Source organism: Lytechinus pictus, chromosome 3, assembly GCF_037042905.1.
Source record: "Lytechinus pictus isolate F3 Inbred chromosome 3, Lp3.0, whole genome shotgun sequence".
Classification (NCBI taxonomy): Eukaryota; Metazoa; Echinodermata; class Echinoidea; order Temnopleuroida; family Toxopneustidae; genus Lytechinus; species Lytechinus pictus.
Genome location: NC_087247.1, coordinates 54,412,150 through 54,435,974, shown reverse-complemented (window position 1 = coordinate 54,435,974; position 23,825 = coordinate 54,412,150). Strand labels below are relative to the sequence as shown.

Here is a 23,825-nt window from a genome sequence, read left to right as displayed (position 1 = left end):
TTATACAATATTTCATTTTTTATAGATTTGACAATAAGGACCAACTTGACAACCATATAGTATTAAACAATGCTAATTCAACATGTTCAGGGAGGAATTAATCGTTGTATCACTTGACAATGAGAAGAAAATTAGATTTAGAATATTTCATATAATAAAATACAAAAGAAATAGTGAGTGGATGACGTCATAGTCTCCTCATTTGCATACCAGCCAGGATGTGCATATAACTGTTTTGTGAAATTAAGCGAAAGTTAAAAATGTCATAACTTTCTTATTTTACATCCGATTTCGATGAAATTTTTAGTGTTATGCTTGTTGTATTTTTCTCTTTTTATTCAAATCAACTTTTTGTTGGGGTGGACTTGTCCTTTAAGTTAAAGGACAATATCGACAAGTCAACCATGTCCTCCCCAACAAAAATAAAGCTGATTTGAGTCAAATCAGCTTGAATTTGACATGTTTGAATAGAAAAAGAAGATTCAAACAGGCATAAAACTGAAATTTTTATCAAAATCGGATGTAAACAAGAAAGTTATGTCTGATATTTTAAAGTTTCGCTTAATTTCACAAAACAATAATATATGCACATTAAATGAGGGGACCGATGACATCACCCACTCACTATTTTTATTTTATTAGCCAGGGATTCCATCCCATTCATCTGCGTGTACCGTCAAAAAACCTGAAACTTTAGCCCCCGAGATTTCTACTTTCCTTCTAAAAAGATCTAGCCCTAAATCATGTAAATGGGATAAAACTTCATTTCCGACATTTCTACGCTATCGATTTCAATTTTTAAACAAGAATTCATCAAAAAAATGAGAAAAATGTTATAAAATATGGGAACATTTTATGGCATGTGGGATTCAAAATGGATGCAGACAAAGTAGAGAAGGTGCAAAGGAGAGCTACTCGCATGATTCCTGGTCTCCAGAGCTTACCGTATGAGCAACGTCTAGAGAGACTAAACCTTCACTCACTGTTTTACAGAAGACAAAGAGGAGATATGATTACTGTGTACAAACTGTTAAATAGAAAGTTTGGGATCTCGAGTGACACATTTTTCACACCAGCAATCCATTTAGCAACTAGAGGTCACAAGTTCAAGCTCTTCACAGGACGATCTCGGTTGGAACTTAGGAGCAAATTTTTTAGTCAAAGAGTAATTTCTGACTGGAACAAACTGCCTACAGAAGTAGGGGAAGTGAAATCAGTGGAAATGTTTAAACATCTGTTGGATAAATTTTGGTGGGGGGGAAGATTTAAAACCTCCATTTCTCAATGCACGTAAAGTCTCACAAGTTTAAACTGTCTAGATAATCGTCAATTACCAGAAGTTAAGATCGGAAAACCTACAGGAGAAGTCCTTCATTTCCGTACCTGATGTGATGAAAAGATGGGGGAGACTTGCCCGATGTTTACGCCGCCATCTTGTTTCTCATTGTTCTTTGCCAAAATTACGAATGCGTGTGTCGGTAATGTTGGTGAAGAACAATGAGAAACAAGATGAGAAATAATCAAATTTCTAATTTGTGCCATTTTGGCGCAAGCCTCTTTTTGAACCCCCGATAAAATTAAAAATGTCCCGCGTTCGCTCAAGCATGAACAAAATTTATTTTTTTAATGGCATTTCAAAGATAAGATTTCAGAGCATCTATTAACATCAAAATATAGATATCATAATTTGAAACAATGTTTTTATAGACTTTTCCAACTATCCTGTTTTTTTATACGCACTGTATACTGTAGAGTATGTTACCTAAGTGTGACCTCATCAATTTTCACTTTTTGCATATCAGCGTTTTTATACGCCCGTCCTAGATGGGACGTATAATGGTATCACGCTCGGTGTCCGTCTTTTAACTTTTCCTTGTAAACATGATAAATTCAGTTGACTTAACCTAGGCTCATATAATTTGGTGTGTATGACACTAGCATGGATCCCAGGAAGCCTATTGATTTTTAGGTCCAAAGGTCAAGGTCACGGTGACATGTTTTCATCTTACCCTTCTGCAGTCCTTGTAAACGTGATCATTTCAGTTTAATCTAACCTAGGCTCATATAATTTGCTGTGTATGATACTAGCATGGATGCTAGGAAGTCTATAGATTTTGAGGTCAAAAGGTCAAGATCACAGTGACATATTTTCATCTTGCCCGTAGGCTCATATAATTTGGTGTGTATGATACTTGCATGGATCCCAGGAAGCCTATTGATTTTTAAGGTCAAAAGGCCAAAGGTCAAGGTCACACTGGACATGTTTTCATCTTACCCTTCTAACGTCCTTGTCGTGATAACTTCAGTTTAACTTGACCTAGGCTCATATAATTTGGTGAGTATGATACTTGCATGGATCCCAGGAAGCCTATTGATTTTTAAGGGCAAAGGTCAAGGTCACACTGAACATGTTCTCATCTTACACTTCTGTAGTCCTTGTAAATGCGATAACTTCAGTTTAACTTAACCTAGGCTCATATAAGTATGATACTAGCATGAATCCCAGGAAGCCTATCGATTTCGAGGTCAAAAAGTAAAAGGTCAAGGTCACACTAACATGTTTTCATCTTACCCTTCTGAACTCCTTGTTAACGCGATAACTTTAGTTGAACTTTACTTAGGCTCATATCATTTGGTGTTTATGATACTAGCATAGATCCCAGCAATTCTATTGATTTTGAGGTCAGAAGGTCAAAGGTGAAGTAGCCACCTTCCACATTTCTTGCTTGACCAAAAACTAAATTTTCCATGTTACAGGCGGGTGTATTATGTGCTCGCCTTAGCGACACTCTTGTTGATACCATATTTTGGTAGAGAATGATGAAAAACTCCCACAACCAAAATTTGGCGGGACTCGGTCCATGGGGCCCGAATATATCATATGACCTCGATCATGAATACATAGCCCCATTGATGTCAGTGTACATGGTGTATTATTGGCCTGGTTCTAAATGTTAATTATGTATTCATGAAGTCATATCTGAGGCCCCCATGGACTGATTCCCACCAAATTTTGGTAGTGGGGGGTTATCACCCGGGGGGGGGGGGGGGGGGGCAACTTCCATTCACAAGTGGATACCATGCGCGACCATGAGATCTCAAAGAGCACCCTAAACACATATTTTCCATATTCTGAAAATGCACCCCTTAATATAAATAACAAGTATTGGCGTGTGAAACCCTACCCTTAACAAGTATTGGAAACAAAACGATACTATTGGCAAGTATTCCTTCAATTGAACCCCTAAACAAGTACAGCGATATTTCAAACACGGACGTCGGTTTTACCTTCATTGGGTTTAGTACAGCCCAACTCGCACATATCGTACTCTAAACACGTAGTGTTGACTCCTGGGGCAAAAAGTACATCCTTTATAAAACATTTTAGTCTTGATTTTTTATACCCTCGCAAATTTGACCCTAAACACGTAGCTTTCCTAGTGAAATAGATACCTTTTTTTCATTATTTTAGTGTTTTTGACACCCTTATTACGTTACGTATGTAACGTGCCCTATCTTGATAAAGACATCCTTTTTTCGTGTTTTTTTTGTCGCGCATGTCAATGTAAGTGGCCCCCCGGGGGTTCTCATCATGCTCTAATGAAATATGGTATCAAAAACGCTGAAATGCTGAAAAGGTTTTTGTCTCACCTGCATAGCAGAGTGAGACTATAGGCGCCGCTTTTCCGACGGCGACGGCGGCGGCGACGGCGGCGTCAACACCAAATCTTAACCTGAGGTTAAGTTTTTGAAATGACAGCATAACTTAGAAAGTATATGGACCTAGTTCATGAAACTTGGCCATAAGGTTAATCAAGTATTACTGAACATCCTGCCTGAGTTTCATGTCACATGACCAAGGTCAAAGGTCATTTAGGGTCAATGAACTTAGACCATGTTGGGGGAATCAACATCAAAATCTTAACCTAAGGTTAAGTTTTTGAAATGTCATCATAACTTAGAAAATATATGGACCTAGTTCATGAAACTTATACATGAGGTTAATCAAGTATCACTGAACATCCTGCATGAGTTTCACATCACATGACCAAGGTCAAAGGTCATTTAGGGTCAATGAACTTTGGCCGAATTGGGGGTATCTGTTGAATTACCATCATAACTTTGAAAGTTTATGGATCTGATTCATGAAACTTGGACATAATAGTAATCAAGTATTACTGAACATCCTGTGCAAGTTTCAGGTCACATGATCAAGGTCAAAGGTCATTTAGGGTCAATGAACTTTGGCCAAATTGGGGTATTTGTTGAATTACAGCCATAAATTTGAAAGTGTGTTGGTCTAGTTCATAAAACTTGGACATAATAGTAATCAAGTATCACTGAACATCCTGTGCGAGTTTCAGGTCACATGATCAAGGTCAAAGGTCATGTAAGGTCAAAGAACTTTGGCCACGTTGGGGGTATTTGTTGAATTGCCATCATATCTCTATAAGTGTATCGGTCTAGTTCATAAAACGTGGAAATAAGAGTAACCAAGTATCACTGAACATCTTGTGCGAGTTATAGTAGTTTTCAAAATCAGCACTGCTGCTATATTGAATCGCGTGATGCAGGTGAGACGGCCAGAGGCATTCCACTTGTTTGTGATGTCATCACTTCGGTACTCTATTTGGCAGGTCTGGTGAGGAGTAGTACCATTTTTAAAGATTCTATAAAGTTACTGTGCAGCTTCCCTCATTGCCTCAAAAGGTAGTGATTACACAATTCCTTCTTATATACATTTAGAACAAATTATTCTAACATTTTGAATCCATTGATTGTCTGCAACATCATTTAACACTGATATCCCATATCATAATTTGCCCTTAAGTTGAATCAAGGTATATCCATTGATTCTTCTGCATTTTTTGTTTCAGGGTTCAGAGTGACAGGTTTATTCATGCGTAACTGGGATGTGTTGGATGAGACCGGGATGTGTACAGCAGACAGAGATTGTGAGGACGCCCAAAATGCTTGTGACATTCTTCAGATTCCCTTCCATCAGGTCAATTTTGTTCAGGAATACTGGCATGATGTGTTTAGGTAAGGAAGGACACACGTAATCTTGATGATGCTTTATATTTATGATAAGGCTTGTTATAATCACTCGGGTCGCGTTCGCGTTCGAAATCACTCGGGTCGCGTTCGAAATCACTCGGGTTTTGGATTTTTGGCGATTTTTTTTATTTCGATGCAATTTTTTTTTCTAACGGTGTCTTCAATGGGACAAACACGCTGGGAAAATAAAATGAAATTCAAATTCTAGTTTCGTTTTAAGCCGGCAAGTGCCTTAAATAAAAGGCACTCGCCTACTGCTTAACATAACAAACAAGCAAATCAGCCATGTGGCTCAACTATCCTAGAAGTAGAATACATCCAGACTTCTACTGTTTTTATACGAGGACTCCGAGTCGGAACTTGCCATATCTGCCACATCGATATTACATCGTCATTCCCATGTACGGACATGTATGCCTGCATGCAATGGCCCCAAGGCGGGACCCGGCCACGGTCGGACACGGCGTGCATCGGTAGCATGGAGCAAGGTAACGTGAGTCCAGCCGAGTTAGATCCCACGTTACAGTGCCAGTCAGTCTGCAGCTCGTCCGAAAGTATTTTATTCAGCGGTATGCATAGCCAGCCATCCGTGGTTTAATGCATATATACGTAATTAGACCAAAAGCTTCGGTCTCCAGTCTGTAATGTTCGTTGTTCCGCTGAACTCCATTAGCTCCACTCACCAATACAGAGACCGAAGTTCTAGCTCGATCTGTACAGGGACTCAATGGCCATATGTTTATGCATTAAGTTCCAATAAAACGGGGAAGTGAAGTTGCGCGACAGCCGAAGCAATTAGTTACTGTTTTTCCCCTTTTAAGTTTATTTTCTCTTTTTTTGGTGCATTTTAGGACAAAACAGAATAATAATATTTATTTGATACAGTTCTTTCCATATATTTTTATGAAATAAAGACAAAAATCGATGAGCGCCGTATGGGGGATTTTGCATTGTTAACCCCGTCATGATGGTTGCACCATAGCGAGCCGTCTGTGTACGAGGAGAAATAAAAATGTTAAAAAACTCGAAACAGACGGCTGCCAGCTGTCTAATACGTAATGAGCTTTGAGGACGATCTTTCCGATAGGCGTTTTAAAATTCTGCTCTTAACTATTGTCCATTTCTCATAAAATTTGTCTTATTTTATAGATAAAATGGCCATATCATGTTTTAAGTAACTGGAGAGTAACTGGAGACCTAAAAATTCCCTACCTAAATTCTCGAAACATTGCATTAGGTGATGTGCTTAATTGATCTTCTTTGTGCTCGCGTGCCAAACGTATACGTTGAGCTGAACGGGGATCAGTCTCTCTCTCTGTCTCTCCTACCTTTCCGAAATTAAAACGGTCCTTCGATCGGACATAGTTATTTAGACGCAGGACAAATAACGCTCTGACAACCAAACTAACTTTTCGTCAGCATCAGTAAAAATGTGAATGGGCTTTTAAAAACTAACACTAAAACTGATCTAAAATTGATCTTAGATCGATTTTGAAATTGATTTTGGAAATCGATTTAAAATTAATTTTAAATTTTAAAATCGTAATTGTACCTGTTCTAATTAACCGATTTTAAAATCGGCTCCCGATTTTACCACAATCGGCGCGATCACCTGCCAATCTTCGATCATGCCCCTTGAAGGAAAAATCGGATATAAAATATCGGCGTAGATCTAGTTACAGTGCGTGATCGTTCAGAACATATATACATAAGATTTTTTTGAGGTGCTAGCTATTTAGAGGTCGCATTAATCAGGGAGAAAGACGCAGTATTATCTCTGACGATGTTTACGAGGATAGATATCTTCTCTTCAACCTCGTGGTGATAGCGGACGCCGCCGTGAAATTTTAAAGGTCGTATTATCGACGGACATCACTGCACTACTCTCTTACCTCCTTTATGATGATAGACACTTCTCTTCAACCTCGTGGTGATAGCGGACCCCGCTTCTTTTATATTTGTTCTTGGTTATCAAAAGTTAATTTCTGAAGATAGTAATAAATTGATTTGAAAACGTTACCTCCCCACAGCATTTTAATAACATGTTCCGAATCATCGCGCGTGCTTGCGACTTCTATTACATTTTAATTGCACTTGCGCCTTTAAGATGATGCATTTTATTTAAGGCATTTGCTGGCTGAAAACGAAACTAGAATTTCAATTTCATTTTATTTGCCCAGCGTGTTTGTCCCATTGAAGACACCGTTAGAAAAAAAATCGCATCGAAATAAAAAAAAATCGCCAAAAATCCAAAACCCGAGTGATTTCGAACGCGACCCGAGTGATTTCGAACGCGAACGCGACCCGAGTGATTATAATAAGCCTTTATGATAATGCTGATATTAGTGTTATAGTGTATGATAATTATGTACCCTTGCTTCAGCAATGCAGCTGTGACATATACTCTCTAAGTTTTAAAGAAATAAATGCAGTAAATTTTTGATTTTTTAGGCATTCTGAGTGACAGGATAAGCAAAGAGAAACCGATGATATTGAGAACACAGTATTTTTTGTCTCGCCTGCATAGCAGAGCGAGACTGAAGGTGCCGCTTTTCAGACGGCGGTGGCGTCGTCAACATTGAAATCTTAACCAAGGTTAAGCTTTGGAAATGTCATCACAACTTAGAAAGTATACGGACCTAGTTCATGAAACTTGGACATAAGGGTAATCAAGTATTACTGAACATCCTGCCTGAGTTTCATGTCAATTAGGGTCAATGAACTTTGATCATGTTTGGGGAATCAATATCAAAATCTTAATCAAGGCTATTAAAGATTTTGATAGGTCGTCATAACTTAGAAAGTATATGGATCTAGTTCATGAAACTTAGTCATAAGGGTAATGGTGTATCACTGAAGATCCTGTTTGAGTTTCAGGTCACATGAACAAGGTCAAAGGTCACTTAAAGTCAGCAAACTTTGGCCATCCATGTTGGGGGTATTTGATGAATTGTCATCATCACTTTGAAATTTTATGGATCTAGTTCATGAAACTTGGATATAAGAGCAATCAGGTATCCCTGAACATCCTGTGTGAGTTTCAGGTTACATGACTAAGGCCAAAGGTCATTTAGGGTCAATGAGTTTTGGTAATGTTGGGGGTATTTGTGGATTTGTCATAACTTTATAGGTTAATGAATCTAGTTCATGAAACTTGTACATAAGAGCCACCATGTATTGAATATCCTGTGCGCATTTCAGGTCATTTGACCAAGATCAAAAAGTCATTTAAGGTCAATGAACTTTGGCCATGTTGGGGGTATTTTTGAATTGGCATCATTAAATTTAGAGGCCCGAATTCACAAAGGAGGTTTAAACCCGAGGGGGTTTAAACCCCCTCCTGGGTTTTTTAGTCCACGGTTTAAACCCCGAGGGGGTTTAAACCCCCTCTCTGTTTCACCAACGACGGTTTCTTTAGTCCATGGTTTAAACCATGGTTTTATTTTAAACCACGGTTCTGAGCATGCTCAGTAGAGCGTATGTTGTCTGCTACGGGCCTTGTTGACCACAGCAAACAGGGTTCGAAAATCCAAAGTTTGGGGTTTAAACTACCGAAATTTGCAATCTCAATCGATTACATGAAATGAAATTACATTAAAAACTTATTCATTGTTGGATGAGTCGAATTGTATTGTACATCCGCTATTTTTAGATACATCACAAAATGCAATAAAAATGAAAATTTGTCTCAACCATTGCGGTCGTCAACGATAATCTCATGTCGGTCCCATCCATAAACATCGATGTCATGTTTTTAATCATTGAATAAATTTAATTCGGCTGAAAATAAAATGACAACAACCAGATGTAATATGAAGATTACATTAAAAACTTATTCATTGTTGGATGAGTCGAATTGTATTGTACATCTGCTATTTTTAGATACATCACAAAATGCAATAAAAATGAAAATTTGTCTCAACCATTGCGGTCGTCAACGATAATCTCATGTCGGTCCCATCCATAAACATCGATGTCATGTTTTTAATCATTGAATAAATTTAATTCGGCTGAAAATAAAATGACAACAACCAGATGTAATATGAAGATTACCCGATGAAACTTGAAGTATGAATATAATTACTTCATCAGTTTCAAGAATAAGTAGTATCTTATCAGATCGCTTTCTCATAATACTTAATTTTTGGTGGTAAGCGGCATTTAATATGAAAATCAGCTGTTGATTGTGCATGTCTACGATCTCAATCGCTTAGCTTAGCTGAGCTGAGAGTTAACAACGCGCATGCCCGTACAGTCGTCCGGCAAGTCGGCAACCAATATTCTAAAGGTATGGATCTTCTAATGCTTTTTCAGTACAAAAACAACAACCATAAGTCCATAACAAAGATTGTCGATCAGCTGTTCTTACGTCATAATCAAAATTGTGAAACAACCTTTGAATCCAGTTCCACTGCCAAAAATAAAAAAAAATTCAATTCAAATGTAAATTCTAGAAAGAACACGTCCCCAAAATTTTCTGGAGTAAACTTTATCCTCCAATTTGTTTATTTTACTTTCTTAACATTGAGACTGCCCTGATTTATTCCCTAAATCTTTAATTTATTTTTTTTATGGTAATCAAAAGCGCATCCCATAAGTCTAGCACGCATAAAAATAAATATTTGTGGATCACTGATACATTGGCGGATATCCCTACTCAAAATAGTTTAGGTCTTTTATGATGGTAAAAAATACAAAATCATTCAAAATCGAAATAAAACATGTATTTGGGACTAGATGACCCGACTTTTGGAATGATAACCTTTTTTGGAGGTGGGGTAGTTGTAGCTAGAATTAGAAGTTTATTTCATTCCCAAAATATTTTAGAGGTTTAGCATATATATTTCCTGAATATTTTTTTATCAAAATAAATTATTTGAATTTCTATTTCTCATTTCAATTTGAAACTTTTCTCAATAGTTAAACAATATTGAAGTGAAAATAAAGTTCTAATAATAATCTTTCTCTTGTTCCCGCTCATTTTCTTTCTATCTCTCTCACACACACTAGCGTACCTACGGGGGGGGGGGGCAGACTGGCCCCCCCCCTGACGAGTGCTTGTCCATTTTTTTCTGGTACGAAATCCTTTTAATTGTGATTGTAGACCCTTTTTTATCAATTTTTTTTGCGGACGATTTTGCCCCCCCCCCCCTTGTGGAAAATCCTAGGTACGCTTCTGCACACACATTCACCATCCTACTACCTTTTTCTCTCTGTCGCCCCCTCCCCCTTGCTCTTTCGGAAATACATAACTGTATTTAAATGGAAATATAAGCATTACAAATTGGCATTCTAAAAGAAAAGTTCTTGAGCTCTTGGTCACAACCATTCTTAACCAACTCTTCCCCACACATTTCTCTATAAAATATATAGGCCTACATAAAAATCTTGTGTTATGAATTTCATTATCTTTTTACAGCGACAAACCAACACCAACATCAACTTCCCAGGAAGTCTCCAAGGTCCATCAACAGAATACCTGTAATAAGAAGCATCTTACATCAAAGCAGTTTAAATATTTTAAAGTTATCTATTTTTTTATTTCAAAATTTCAAGGCGGTGTACATAGAGAAATCATGAAAATTGCAATATTCAATCATATAATTATTTTCTGTTTTAATGATTGTACAACAGAATACCTCGACAAAAAATTATAATGGAAATATTTTCAAATGTCAAATTCATTAGAGTGTACATTCTATAGGCATATAATATTCTCAGTACATGTAATGTATTAATCCAATAAACAATAATGTTTCTCCCCCCCCAAAAAAAAAAAAAAAATATATATATATATATATATACATTACAGGTCATGTATAGATCAAGTTCCAATAACACCTAGCAAAGCCAGTGCATCTACTTTGACTTCACTCCCTCCACGCTTATTTTTTGTAACTGTGTTGACATTAATAAAAAATAGATTTTATTTTTTAAATTGATTTTTTTTAAATTAATTTAATTATCCAATGAATTCATTTTCATACATACCAAATTCTGTTAATATGCTAGTTTAGATCAGTTCTGCATCTACTTTTTTGAAAATGTATATAAATATCAGGTATTCCACATAATTAAACAATCATCTTTCTTATTTCCCTCAACCATGGAAAAACGGCAACTTCAAATCCAGCACTGCCTCAAGTTACACCACCCAAACAACTAAGTGCATCTACTCTTGAAGTTATGCACATCTTTTGATTAAAAGTAAACAAAAATAATTGGGTTGTACAGTACCCGAACAACGTACCATCAATTTTTAATTTCAGCCAAGTCGACACTAGTGAATTATATTTGTGACATAAATTGAGGAAACAGAATTGAAATTAATAGAGAAATGACATAGAATAGAAGAAGCATTTTTTGTGATTTATGAATAAATTTTGCATAAATTAACATATATAATTTTCTAGTCAAAATTTCAAAATTTTGTGTACAAGTTTGGTGAAGCTCATGAAGCTCTACCACGGGTTAATGGCAAAATTTATAACTCTAACCTGACATATCAGTTGTAAAAGCAGAGCCTCACTACTGCTGTGGTTGTTTTGGAATTTTTAAGGTATGCAATTCATAGGTACTTGACTGTTTGCTGAAATGATACTCTTATTTATGTGCTCCTCTGATTTCTAGATATTGTCACCTTTATCTGGAGTCCTAAAATTATAGAAACAATCTCAGTCATTTAGATTTAACAGTGCCAATAAACATTAAATAATCGTTTATGAAAAATTAAATTACTCACCCACTGCATAAAAATGGAGAGTTGTCAACACCTGCAAATAAACAGGAAGTTGATCAATCCTCTGTGTGTCCCTCTTCATTTCGGCTTCCAGCATATTGATGACGGTTTCTTTTAAATGTCGATACTGATCTCGAGATGGCCCATCCTTGTACGATTTCGATGGATTTTTAGCATCACGTAGCCCACAACATCTTGGCAAAGGTAGCTGTATGCAGAAGAGTTGAATATTATTTTTAATTCTTTTATTTTGTGATCTTAATTATCATTCCAAACTGTACCTGTGCATGTATATTTGATCGTAGTAGTAGTTGTTCGTTGTGGGTCGTTTCCACACCCAAATGATCTGCCAAAATAATTAATGTACTTCCTGAGATTAACAAAAACTAGCTATTTCATTTCTTCAGTCTCAATATTTCATTTTCGTTATCTCATCAAATCATTTCAATAAAAACAATGTAAATCAAATTAATAATCATACCTCTTAGTAATTTAAGGTTGTGAAGAAGATGGAGATAATCCATAGAGACCTACACTGTATGGTACCTCTGATGTCGATGTAATTCTGTGAAACAATGGTCAAATAAAAAAAAAACGCTAATTTTTCATTAAAAAAAAATATTTATTGGTTTATCACTTTATGCAGATCTCATAGTGAACACGGTGAATGATAAGTAAAAAAAAAACATTGTAATAATTTGTTCGAAACTGAATATGCCTTTCAAAATTAGGCCTCTAATGTTAATCTTTTTTTTTTTTGGGTGGGGGGGGGGTGGCTCTATTTTCTCTATTTCCAAGTGAAAAGACTTTAGACCAAACTTTGAGTAATCAACTCTTTACTATTCCTACAGCCTAAAAAATTGGCCTGTGCCGAAAGTAAAAAGGTAGGTCTCGATCTACAAATGTATATTTTGAAATGCAATTTAGGCTTTTTACTTTTATTTTAAGTTTAGTCAGGCAAAGTCAAATTGAGAAAAAAAAAACATTTCTTTCTCCTCTTAAAATGCACAAAATAGTACAAAATTATATAGATTTAGATATTTTATTTTCATCTTGACATTTACAAATTAAGATATAGATGTCATTATAATATAAATATCCTTGTGAAGCTCATAAAACAATTAAGCCCGGCCCGCGGCTGAGCACCTTCAATTCGTTCAACAACCACAGCGTCAAAATATCCCAACACTTAAATGCACGGATGGGACTGTGGCAATACACACGCGACGATAAAGTGCATCGTCTGGACTTGTCAATACCAAAACATCGTTCGCAATCATGAAAAACAACACTAGCAATTTTATATAACTGCATAAAACGTATCAACATATTCCAGAGAAGGAAAGCGGGAATTTATTTTACGAATTCAAAGAAGAATACTTACGAATTTCTGATCAAGAAGATCGCTTGACACGTCCAAGACCGCAAGAAAAATTCTCTTCGCTTCACAGATTTTTCACAAACTTCTCAAGTGAGCATGCTCGTAAAATTAAACCATGGTTTAACCATATCTCAGAGCTGACTAAAAAATATGACGTTTCATGACGCTTTATGACGCATTTAAACCCCCTCGGGGTTTAAACCTCCTTTGTGAAACGCAAATGAAAAACCCAGCTCGGGGTTTAAACCAGGAGGGGGTTTAAACCACCAAAAACCAGGAGCTAGGTTTTTTGTGAATTCGGGCCAGAAAGTTCTTAAAAATTTTATGGATCTTGTTCATGAAACATAGACATAAGGGTAATCAAGTATGAATGATTGAATATCACACATCTTAGGTCACATGATCATGGTCATAGGTCATTTTGGTCAATGGACATAGTATCTTATTATCATATGAATGTTTTATTTTGTGAATAATTATTCAAGAGCTGCTTTCAAAGTCAGCACTGCTGCTATTTCGAATCGCATAATGCAGGCAAGACTGCTGAAAGGCGTTCCACTTGTTACTGTTTAATTCATGATTGTGATATTTGTTTAAGATTCAAAATTATCTTTTGGCGGAAATAATCAAGGTGTTCATCTTGTTCTCTCCCAATCCAGTGATTTCTTAAAGCAATACCAACAGGGCTTCACACCAAATCCTGATATTTTGTGCAATAAATACATCAAGTTTGACAAATTTCTAGACCATGCAATGACGAAGTATGATGCCGATGGATTAGCAACGGGCCATTATGCTCAAACGAGTATAGGAGAACAGTTTCTGTATGACAAGAATTCTGCTGCTAGAGGTATCTTTTGACTGTATTTATTGTGTGTCAAAACAACTATCTGGGAAAAAATGGGTTTATATTTTTCATGATTCATTCGTTGAAGTTTCAGTATCACAGTATATGTTGTCATGTGCAGCCTTAGCCTGTATCTAGTTTACATATCAGTGCCATTTACCATGAAAGATAAATCAATTTGACAATTTTTTTTATCACTAGTAAATGATTAAAACAGTTTGATCATGAGATCATTGCATCCATCCCCTATTTCATTTTTTCTCTCCACCTGATGAAATGAAAAAGTGCAGAGAAAAATAGCCATACCAAAAAAATATAAAATACATAATATATCTGGTGGGTGTTTCATAAAGCTGTTCGTAAGTTAAGAGCGACTTTAAGAACGACTGGTGATCCTTTCTTTCGCGCTAAAATAATCACCAACATATAATGGTGAACATCATTTACCACAAAAAATGATCACCAGTCGTTCTTAAAGTCGCTCTTAACTTACGAACAGCTTTATGAAACGGGCCCCTGAGGTAACATCTGTTTTTCCCTTGCAGGAGTGAAACTTTTGAAAGCGCTTGATAGCTGGAAAGACCAGACTTTCTTCCTTTCACAAATCACACAGAAAGCATTAGGAAAAACTCTCTTCCCTTTGGGTCATCTAACCAAGGACATAGTAAAGCGCATTGCTAATGAAGTTGGACTGAAGAGGGCAGCACAAAGGAAAGAGGTAATGAGCAATGTTTGGTTCTAGTTGATCTTGAGGGGAGATTTGGGATAGTTGGAACATTTTTTTACAAAAATGGCTGTAAAATCCAAATAGATTTTATTCGAGAACAATCAATATATCAGTGTAAAGCATATATCTAAGTGCTTCAAATGTACCCCATAAAACTTTTAACTCTATGATGGTTACTGAAAAAAAATCCACCTTGAACAAGACCATCGCAAGCGTTCCAACTTACCCCACATACGGGGTAAGTTGGAACATGGTATGGGGTAAGTTGGAACACTGCATGGTCAATTTAGAATAAATACTAAAACTACTTTCAACTGTAATATTACATGGTTTTAGCCTATTTGCTTTATTTTTTAAAGTTTAAAATATATATTAAAGGTGTGTATTCTGATTCGTTGAACTTTGTTTTCTATTATACAGCTACTCATGCAAGCCGACTGTGAAGTAGAATTCCGCATATTTGTGTGCGTTTAATTTACATACAATTAAGTGTATCGGCAATTTCATGTACTTCTGCATCAAATTTACATTTACATCAAATTTAAATTTACAAAAATTGTTAATATTTTTCTATTAATTACCGACCTGCAATTTCCCCTAGATTTGTTTTTGTCTCACCTGCATAGCAGAGTGAGACTATAGGCGCCGCTTTTTCGACGGCGGCAGCTTCAACACCAAATCTTAACCGAAGGTTAAGTTTTTGAAATGACAGCATAACTTAGAAAGTATATGGGCCTAGTTCATGAAACTTGGCCCATCGTGCCTGAGTTTCATGTCACATGACCAAGGTCAAAGGTCATTTAGGGTCAATGAACTTAGACCATGTTGGGGGAATCAACATCAAAATCTTAATCTAAGGTTAAGTTTTTGAAATGTCATCATAACTTAGAAAATATTATATGGACCTAGTTCATGAAACTTGGACATAAGGTCAATCAAGTATTACTGAATTTCCTGCATGAGTTTCACATCACATGACCAAGGTCAAAGGTCATTTAGGGTCAATGAACTTTGGCCAAATTGGGGGTATCTGTTGAATTACCATCATAACTTTGACAGTTTATGGATCTGATTCATGAAACATGGACATAAGAGTAATCAAGTATCACTAAACATCCTGTGCGCATTTCAGGTCACATGACCAAGGTCAAAAGTCAATGAAATTTGGCCATAATGGGGGTATTTGTTGAATTACCATCATATCTCTGTAAGTGTATTGGTCTAGTTCATAAAACTTTGACATAAGAGTCGTCAAGTATCACTGAACATCTCATGCGAGTTTCAGGTCACATGACCAAATTCAAAGGTCATTTAAGGTCTTTGAACTTTGGCCATTTTAGAGGTAATTATTAGATTGCTGTCATAACTTTCAAAGTTTATAGATATAGTGTATAAAATGTGGATATAGGGGTAATCAAGTATCACCGACAAGTTTTAGGTCACATGATCAAGGTCGAATATCAATGAACGTAGTATTGTATCATATATGAATGTTTTTTTTTTGGAATAATTCTATAGTAGTTTTCAAAGTCAGCACTGCTGCTATATTGAACACGTGATGCAGGTGAGACCGCCAAAGGCATTCCACTTGTTTGTATGTTTTTGCCTTTAACTCAATTTTTTTTAGCTAGCAGAAAGCTAATTTTTAGTGAGAAGATCAATTTTTAGCTCATCCGGCCCAAAGGGCCAGATGAGGTAATGGCGTGGTGTCTGGCGTCCGTCCACAATTTCAAAATGCTTCTTCTTCGCCATTTCAAGTCCGATTTCAATTCTGTTTGCTTTATATGATAGCACTAGGTGGGGGATTCAAAACTTCTACACAGAATTTTGAAACTCATTAAATATGCTAATTTATGCGCATTTTTCAAAATTCACAAAAAATGCTTCTTTATTTATTGACCGATTTTGAATTTTTTGCTTCCATCTGGTAGAGCTTTATGAGGTTCAACAAACTTCTACACAGAATTTTGAAATTTTGACTAGAACAATTTTAATGCTAATTTATGCAAAATTAATTTATGCATATATTTTTAAAAATTCACATAAAATGGTTCTTTATTTGTTGACTGATTTTGATTCTTTTTCTTCCATCTGGTAGAGCTTCATGAGGTTCACCAAACTTCTACACAGAATTTTTAAATTTGGAGTAGAAAATTATTTATGCTAATTTATGCAAAATTTATCAATCACAGAAAATGCCTCTTTATTTTGTTGACTGAATTTCAAACTGCTTCTTCTTTTTTTCAAGTCTGATTTCAATTCTGTTTGCTTTATATGATACATGTAGCATTAGGTGGGGGATTCAAAACTTCTACACAGAATTTTGAAACTCATAAAATATGCTAATTTATGCGTATTTTTAAAATTAAGATAAAATGCTTCTTCTTTAATTGTCGACCGATTTTGATTTTTGTCTCACCTGCATAGCAGAGTGAGACTATAGGCGCCGCTTTTCCGACGGCGGTGGCGGCGTCAACACCAAATCTTAACCGAAGGTTAAGTTTTTGAAATGACATCATAACTTTAAAAGTATATGGACCTAGTTCATGAAACTTGGCCATAAGGTTAATGAAGTATTACTGAACATCCTGCCTGAGTTTCATGTCACATGACCAAGGTCAAAGGTCATTTAGGGTCAATGAACTTAGACTATGTTGGGGGAATCAGCATCAAAATCTTAACCTAAGGTTAAGTTTTTGAAATGTCATCATAACTTGGAAAATATATGGACCTAGTTCATGATACTTAGACATAAGGTTAATCAAGTATCGCTGAACATCCTGCCTGAGTTTCATGTCACATTACCAAGGTCAAAGGTCATTTAGGGTCAATGAACTTAGACTATGTTGGGGGAATCAACATCAAAATCTTAACCTAAGGTTAAGTTTTTGAAATGTCATCATAACTTAGAAAATATATGGACCTAGTTCATGATACTTGAACATAAGGTTAATCAAGTATCACTGAACATCCTGTGCAAGTTTCAGGTCACATGATTAAGGTCAAAGGTCATTTAGGGTCAATGAACTTTGGCCAAATTGGGGGTATTTGTTGAATTACCATCATAACTTTGAAAGTATATTGGTCTAGTTCATAAAACTTGGACATAAGAGTAATCAAGTATCACTGAACATCCTGTGCGCATTTCAGGTCACATGACCAAGGTCAAAGGTCAATGAACTTTGGCCATAATGGGGATATCTGTTGAATTACCATCATAACTTTGAAAGTTTATGGATCTGACTCATGAAACTTGGACATAATAGTAATCAAGTATCGCTGAACATCCTGTGCGAGTTTTAGGTCACATGTTCAAGGTCAAAGGTCATGTATGGTCAATGAACTTTGGCCATGTTAGGGGTATTTGTTGAATTACCATCATATCTCTGTAAGTGTATTGGTCTAGTTCATAAAACGTGGACATAAGAGTAACCAAGTATCACTGAACATCTTGTGCGAGTTATAGTAGTTTTCAAAGTCAGCACTGCTGCTATATTGAATTGCGTGATGCAGGTGAGACTGCCAGACGCATTCCACTTGTTTTTCTTCCATCTAGTAGAACTTCATGAGGTTCACCAAACTTCTGCATAGAATTTTGACATTTTCAGTAGAAAATTATTTATACCAATTTATGCAAAATGTATTCGTAAATCACAGAAAATTCCACTTCTTTATTTTTTTTCCATCTGAGAGCTACATGAGGTTCACCAAGGTTCTACACAGAGTTTAGAAATTTTGACTAGAAAATTATTTATGCTTAATTTATATGAAATTTATTCATAGATCACAAAAAATGCTTCTATGTCATTTCTTCATCAATTTCAATTCTATATCCTCAATTTATGTCACCAATGTAATTCACTACAGTGTCAACTGGGCTGAAATTAAAATTGTGTTAAATTTCGTTGGGAGATGCTGGATGAGCTCCATATCATTGATGTGCTAGTTACATTTATAACGAATAACTACGAGAATATTGCAAAAAAAAAATTGTTTTTGTACGCCCATCCTAGACGGGACGCATTATGGTATCATGCTCGGTGTCCGTCTGTCCGTTAACTTTTCCTTGTAAACGCAATAACTTCAGTTTAACTTTACCTAGGCTCATATAATTTGGTGTGTATGATACTAGCGTGGATCCCAGGAAGCCTATCGATTTTTAGGTCAAAAGGTCAAAGTTCAAGATCACAGTGACAGGTTTTCATCTAATACCCTTCTGAAGTCCTTGTAAATGCGATAACTTTAGTTTAACTTAACCTAGCCTCCTGTAATTTGAAGTGTATGATACTAGCATGGATCTCAGGAAGCCCATTGATTTTTAGGTCAAAGTTCAAGGTCACACTGACATATTTTCATCTTCTGCAGTCCTTGTAAACGCGACAACTTCCGTTTAACTTAACCTAGGCAGAAAAAAGCTGCTGAAACTTAACCTAGGCTCATATAATTTGGTGTGTATGTTACTAGCATGGATTCCAGGAAGCCTATTGATTTTGAGGTCAAAAGGTCAAGATCACAATGACATGTTTTCATCTTACCCTTCTGAAGTCCTTGTAAACGCGGTAACTTTAGTTTAACTTAACCTAGGCTCCTATAATTTGGTGTGTATGATACTAGCATGGATCCCAGGAAGCCTATTGATTTTGAGGTCAAAGGTCAGAGGTGAAGCCGCCACCTTCTGCTTATCTTGCTTGACCAATAACTCAATTTTCTGCATTACAGGCGGGCGTATAATGTGCTGGCCTTAGCGACACTCTTGTTAAATTTGTACTTGTATATTTTTCAAATCTTTGTTTTTTATTGCTTTTTCCAATGAACTTTGTCGGGGACCCTTTTGCGATCATAAATAGCATAAAATAAATCCATTTTGACCAACAAAAGTAAAAATATCATACATTCATGATTTGGGTTGAAAAACACAATTTGCATTGACCTTGTACATGGAATCATGTTTTTGAGCAATTTTGGGTCCGACATGCATGTACATGGCGATTCCATGCTAGAAAAATCAACCATTTTCACAACATTTATCAACCTGCTGTCCAAACAAACAAAGAACTTAAATTTGCTTTGTGGTAATATTAAAGTACTACTGGGTAGACATGCAAAAAAACTGACAACCAACAAAAATATGAAGTCCATAGGTGAATTAGAGTTTAAAATGTTGCGTGTCATACGGGACATTTCTGCGTCCCGTACGACACACACCATTTTCACCTATACTTTACCCATAATCAATTTTTTGTGTTACTTATTAGTTTTTCACACGACTACCCACTATAGCTTTATCAATGACAACAAAAATATTTTATTGCTCAAGCATTCGGCTAGGAAACTAAAAATTGTTGTCAAAATGTCACGTACGACACGTATGGAATCGCCCTACAAAATGTTGCATAATTTCAAAATTGTGTACCCAGGCGTCGCAAATTTGGTCTCAAATGATGCACAAGACTTGAAAGTAAAAAGTCAGTGAGCATTGCGGTCAAAAAATTTTGTGCGATGGCGTAGTGACATAATTTGTCGAGGGGGTGGGGGCTGAAATTGACCATCCCCCCGTTTGATAAGAGTTAATATTGCATTAGGGACCTACAATAAGCACACTCAGACCTAACTGAGAAACAAAACAAGCATGGTTTACAATACATGTTCAAAAGAGTGTGAAGTACTGTATACATCTCAAATCCAATGTTTTTATTCATAATTATGTTTTGGGTAAGTTGAAACATGTTCCAAATAGCCCCTTCAATTTTGTTTCAAGTTACCCCAGAGGCCCATGTGACATTTATAAGCTTACAGCACAAAAAAGTGACTTCACCATGGCATATTAATAACCTTCTTTTGTAGCTTGGTACAAGTGTCTAGTATACCCCAAACTGGCAAACTTGATATATAAACTTCTCTGAGATAATAAAACATTTCTGAAAGAAAAAGAAAATTACTCAGAAGGTGAAAAACAAAAATTCCTTTTTAATTTCACCAGGCTTGTTGCACATGTGTTGTCTGTAATATGGTGGATGGCTGTTGATAATGGCAATAAATTGAGGGCAGTATTGCATAAATTTATTAATAGGCGTAAAAAGAAAATTACAATGTTTCAACTTACCCTGCCTTCCAAGTAACCCCGATCTCCCCTAATTTCAATTGGATTAGCAGCTTCAGTTTTAGCGAGAGAAACGTTTAAGAATATCCAAAGTAAAACTTTTGTTTCATTATTCAACTTTGCACACAACTCTTATAACTAATGAAACGCCACTCCCCCCCCCCCCCAATAAAAAAGAGGGGTAAATTCCTTTTTGTTGTAAACAAGACAGATGTTATTGAAATATAAAACCAGGGTCATATTGATTTTTTTTAGACCTGTCCTGAATTGCAGGATTTTCATAAAATTGCCAATTTTTTGAGGTTTTTAGTAGTATAGTGTATGTTTGATATTAAATGTATATATTTTGCAATCAGTAACATCATAGATTTGCTGAAAAGGGAAGAATAGAGAAAACATGAGAAAGTTATCATGTATTTGACTGTGTTAACAAGATATGTACCTGTAGATATAACTTGGCTATCATGTAATTCCATTACAGAGTATGGGGATATGCTTCATTGGAAGAAGGCATTTTCAAACTTTCATTAAGGAGGTATGTATATTATTTTTGTTACTTGTTTTTGTTGATATGCAATAATTATCAAGTCAATCGATTTGAAGATAACAGTGAAATGTTTATTAGATGTTTCAAACTTTAGGAGCCTGAAGTTTTAAAATTGCTAATAATTTGGTCATTTGTTTTTATCAAAGTGGTGTCATTTTATATTAAACATTTTTAATCTAAATCCCTGCATCCCAGTGGTCCTACACTACAGTTAACTTTTGTGTTATTAGATTATGCATCAGTAAGCTCACATAAAGACAAATTCAAAGAATAGCCATATTATGAATACAGATTATTTTTTCTATCTCTATTATGTGTGGAAATTTTATTTGAATAGGCAGTGTCTGATAGCGATTCATGCAATGTAGAATTTTCCATTCGTTTCATGTAGTTCAGAAATACCTGAAAAATGCTGGAAATTATCTTTTCACCAGCATAATTTTTAAATATTTTGCATTAACCATGCAAGCCCTTTCACAGTTTTCATATTAAACCTTTTACCTGCAATGTATGCTTGCTCATGCATGGTGTTGTGATATATATTCATCATCATGAACTATTAAAAATGGAGATTCGTGTACCGGGTATTTTACATAACATATGGGGCAGCTCATGGGGCAGCTCATGTACGACATCACAAATCACAAATTTAAAATTCTAATAACTTTCTTAATCTTTTATGGATTTTTCTCAAACATTCACCTACATTTCTAATTACATGTATTTTTTGAGGTATTTTTACTACAAACTGTTTACACTGATTGCTTCTTGATTAATTGGCTATCCATTTGTAATCTTGACAGTATCTTGAACCCAAACAAGGAACTTTTATTTCTGTAGAGAATGACACAGTAGTAGGTGAACACCAAGGTAAATCAACATTCCATCTCAAAACAACTTTGGAAAGTTTTTGTTTTAAGTTTTCAAAGTTAATTTTACTTAAGGTAGCCCATGGTTACAGACTTATTTGTAAAATATGGAGCTTTTTTTCTGGGGGGGTCCTATCATTCTGAATTTGTTTAGGAAAGTAGTAGAGCGATTTCACATTCTATGTTGCTTACACTATTCTCTGTCTATGTAATGTTTGCCCCTTATGTGCCAATATCTTCTGAATCTTGCTTTGTTAAAATTGTTTTCAATATTAATTTTCATCATATTTCTTAAAATACCCCCAGAAGAACAATGTCATGGAATAGAAATCTAGGTAATGATAATATAAGAAAATCCATGCAGTTCATACATCTTGGTGATATATCTGCTTACATCAACAGGTCATTTCTTATTCACTCTTGGTCAAGGAGCCAACATTGGTGGCATGAAGGAAAGATGGTTTGTGGTAGACAAAGATGCTGAAAATAACACTATCTTTGTGGTAAGTTTTTCCGAATTCAATAATTATAATCTGTGGCAAATTTTTTTTTGTCTTTGACAACTTGGTTTCCATTTTCTTTTACAGTAATGGTTAACTATACCTCTCTTTTAATGGGTTTCAGCTAGTGCAGCTAGGGCCATGAGTTTTGGTCCGAGGTAGCTTTGATACTTTGTTCATAGTTAAAGGTGGAAAATTGAAGTGTGATAATGAGAATATTCTTGCATTGGTCTTTTTATTAGGATTACCCACTTGGTGCTTATGTGATACTCACCCTCCTGTAGTATACCCAACCCTGCATTTAAATCTTCATGCTAATTTGTAATATCTTATTCAATGATAAAAGATGCTAATTTCTATATCATTAAGGCACCTAGTACCCGCCACCCTGCCTTGTTTCATGAAACATTTATGACTGGACCAGTCCATTGGATCCACCAGGCACCAAGAGAATTAATAGAGGACCAGATGATGGATTGTGATTTCAGATTCCAGCATGTCCATGGTCTCAGTAAGTACCACCTGTAAACCAGTTAACAGATATTAAACAGGTCTAATACCTGTACATGTGTGTTGAACAGAGGTACCAACGCATGTGTTCATGTCTAAATACACGATATCTCCATAAATTGACATTTAAAATACCCGAAGTCCTGAATGAATGAATTAAATTATTAATGTAGTAATCCTGAGCATCTGCTGACAATGTCAAATTTTTCATTGTGTCAATATTTTAAAAGAACATGTTTTCAAGAACATAAGTAACCATGGTCTAATTTTTCTATCTTTCAGCAAAATGTACTTTGACTTTAAGTTCCATGGGCTCTGTTATTGTTTCTCTCAGTAAACCAATGAGGGCGCTAACACCAGGTCAGGTATGTACATTTTCATAAACTCTCTTTTTCAATATGCACAAATCTGCAGATATGACTTAGCCATGTACATGCATATTGGAGTGCATGTCCGTTCAATAATTCATGTACTTTCTCCCCTACAGTATTAGACGGGTCAATATACGACCAAAAATAGCCTTACCCGGAACAAATTGCTACAAATG

At 35.7% G+C, this 23,825-nt stretch overlaps 1 protein-coding gene across 2 annotated transcripts in view; it reads left to right on the top strand.

The window, feature by feature from the left end:
- The window catches only part of LOC129256983 (mitochondrial tRNA-specific 2-thiouridylase 1-like), a 36,915-nt gene that overhangs the window by 9,611 nt on the left and 3,479 nt on the right, over window positions 1-23,825 (top strand). For both annotated transcript variants that reach the window (XM_064097372.1, XM_054895219.2), the window contains 8 exons: window positions 4,878-5,043; window positions 13,838-14,028; window positions 14,571-14,743; window positions 21,334-21,387; window positions 22,203-22,269; window positions 22,671-22,771; window positions 23,138-23,279; window positions 23,561-23,643. In XM_064097372.1, coding sequence (XP_063953442.1) covers window positions 4,878-5,043; window positions 13,838-14,028; window positions 14,571-14,743; window positions 21,334-21,387; window positions 22,203-22,269; window positions 22,671-22,771; window positions 23,138-23,279; window positions 23,561-23,643 — 977 coding nt within the window. The remainder of the gene's footprint in view (window positions 1-4,877; window positions 5,044-13,837; window positions 14,029-14,570; window positions 14,744-21,333; window positions 21,388-22,202; window positions 22,270-22,670; window positions 22,772-23,137; window positions 23,280-23,560; window positions 23,644-23,825) is intronic.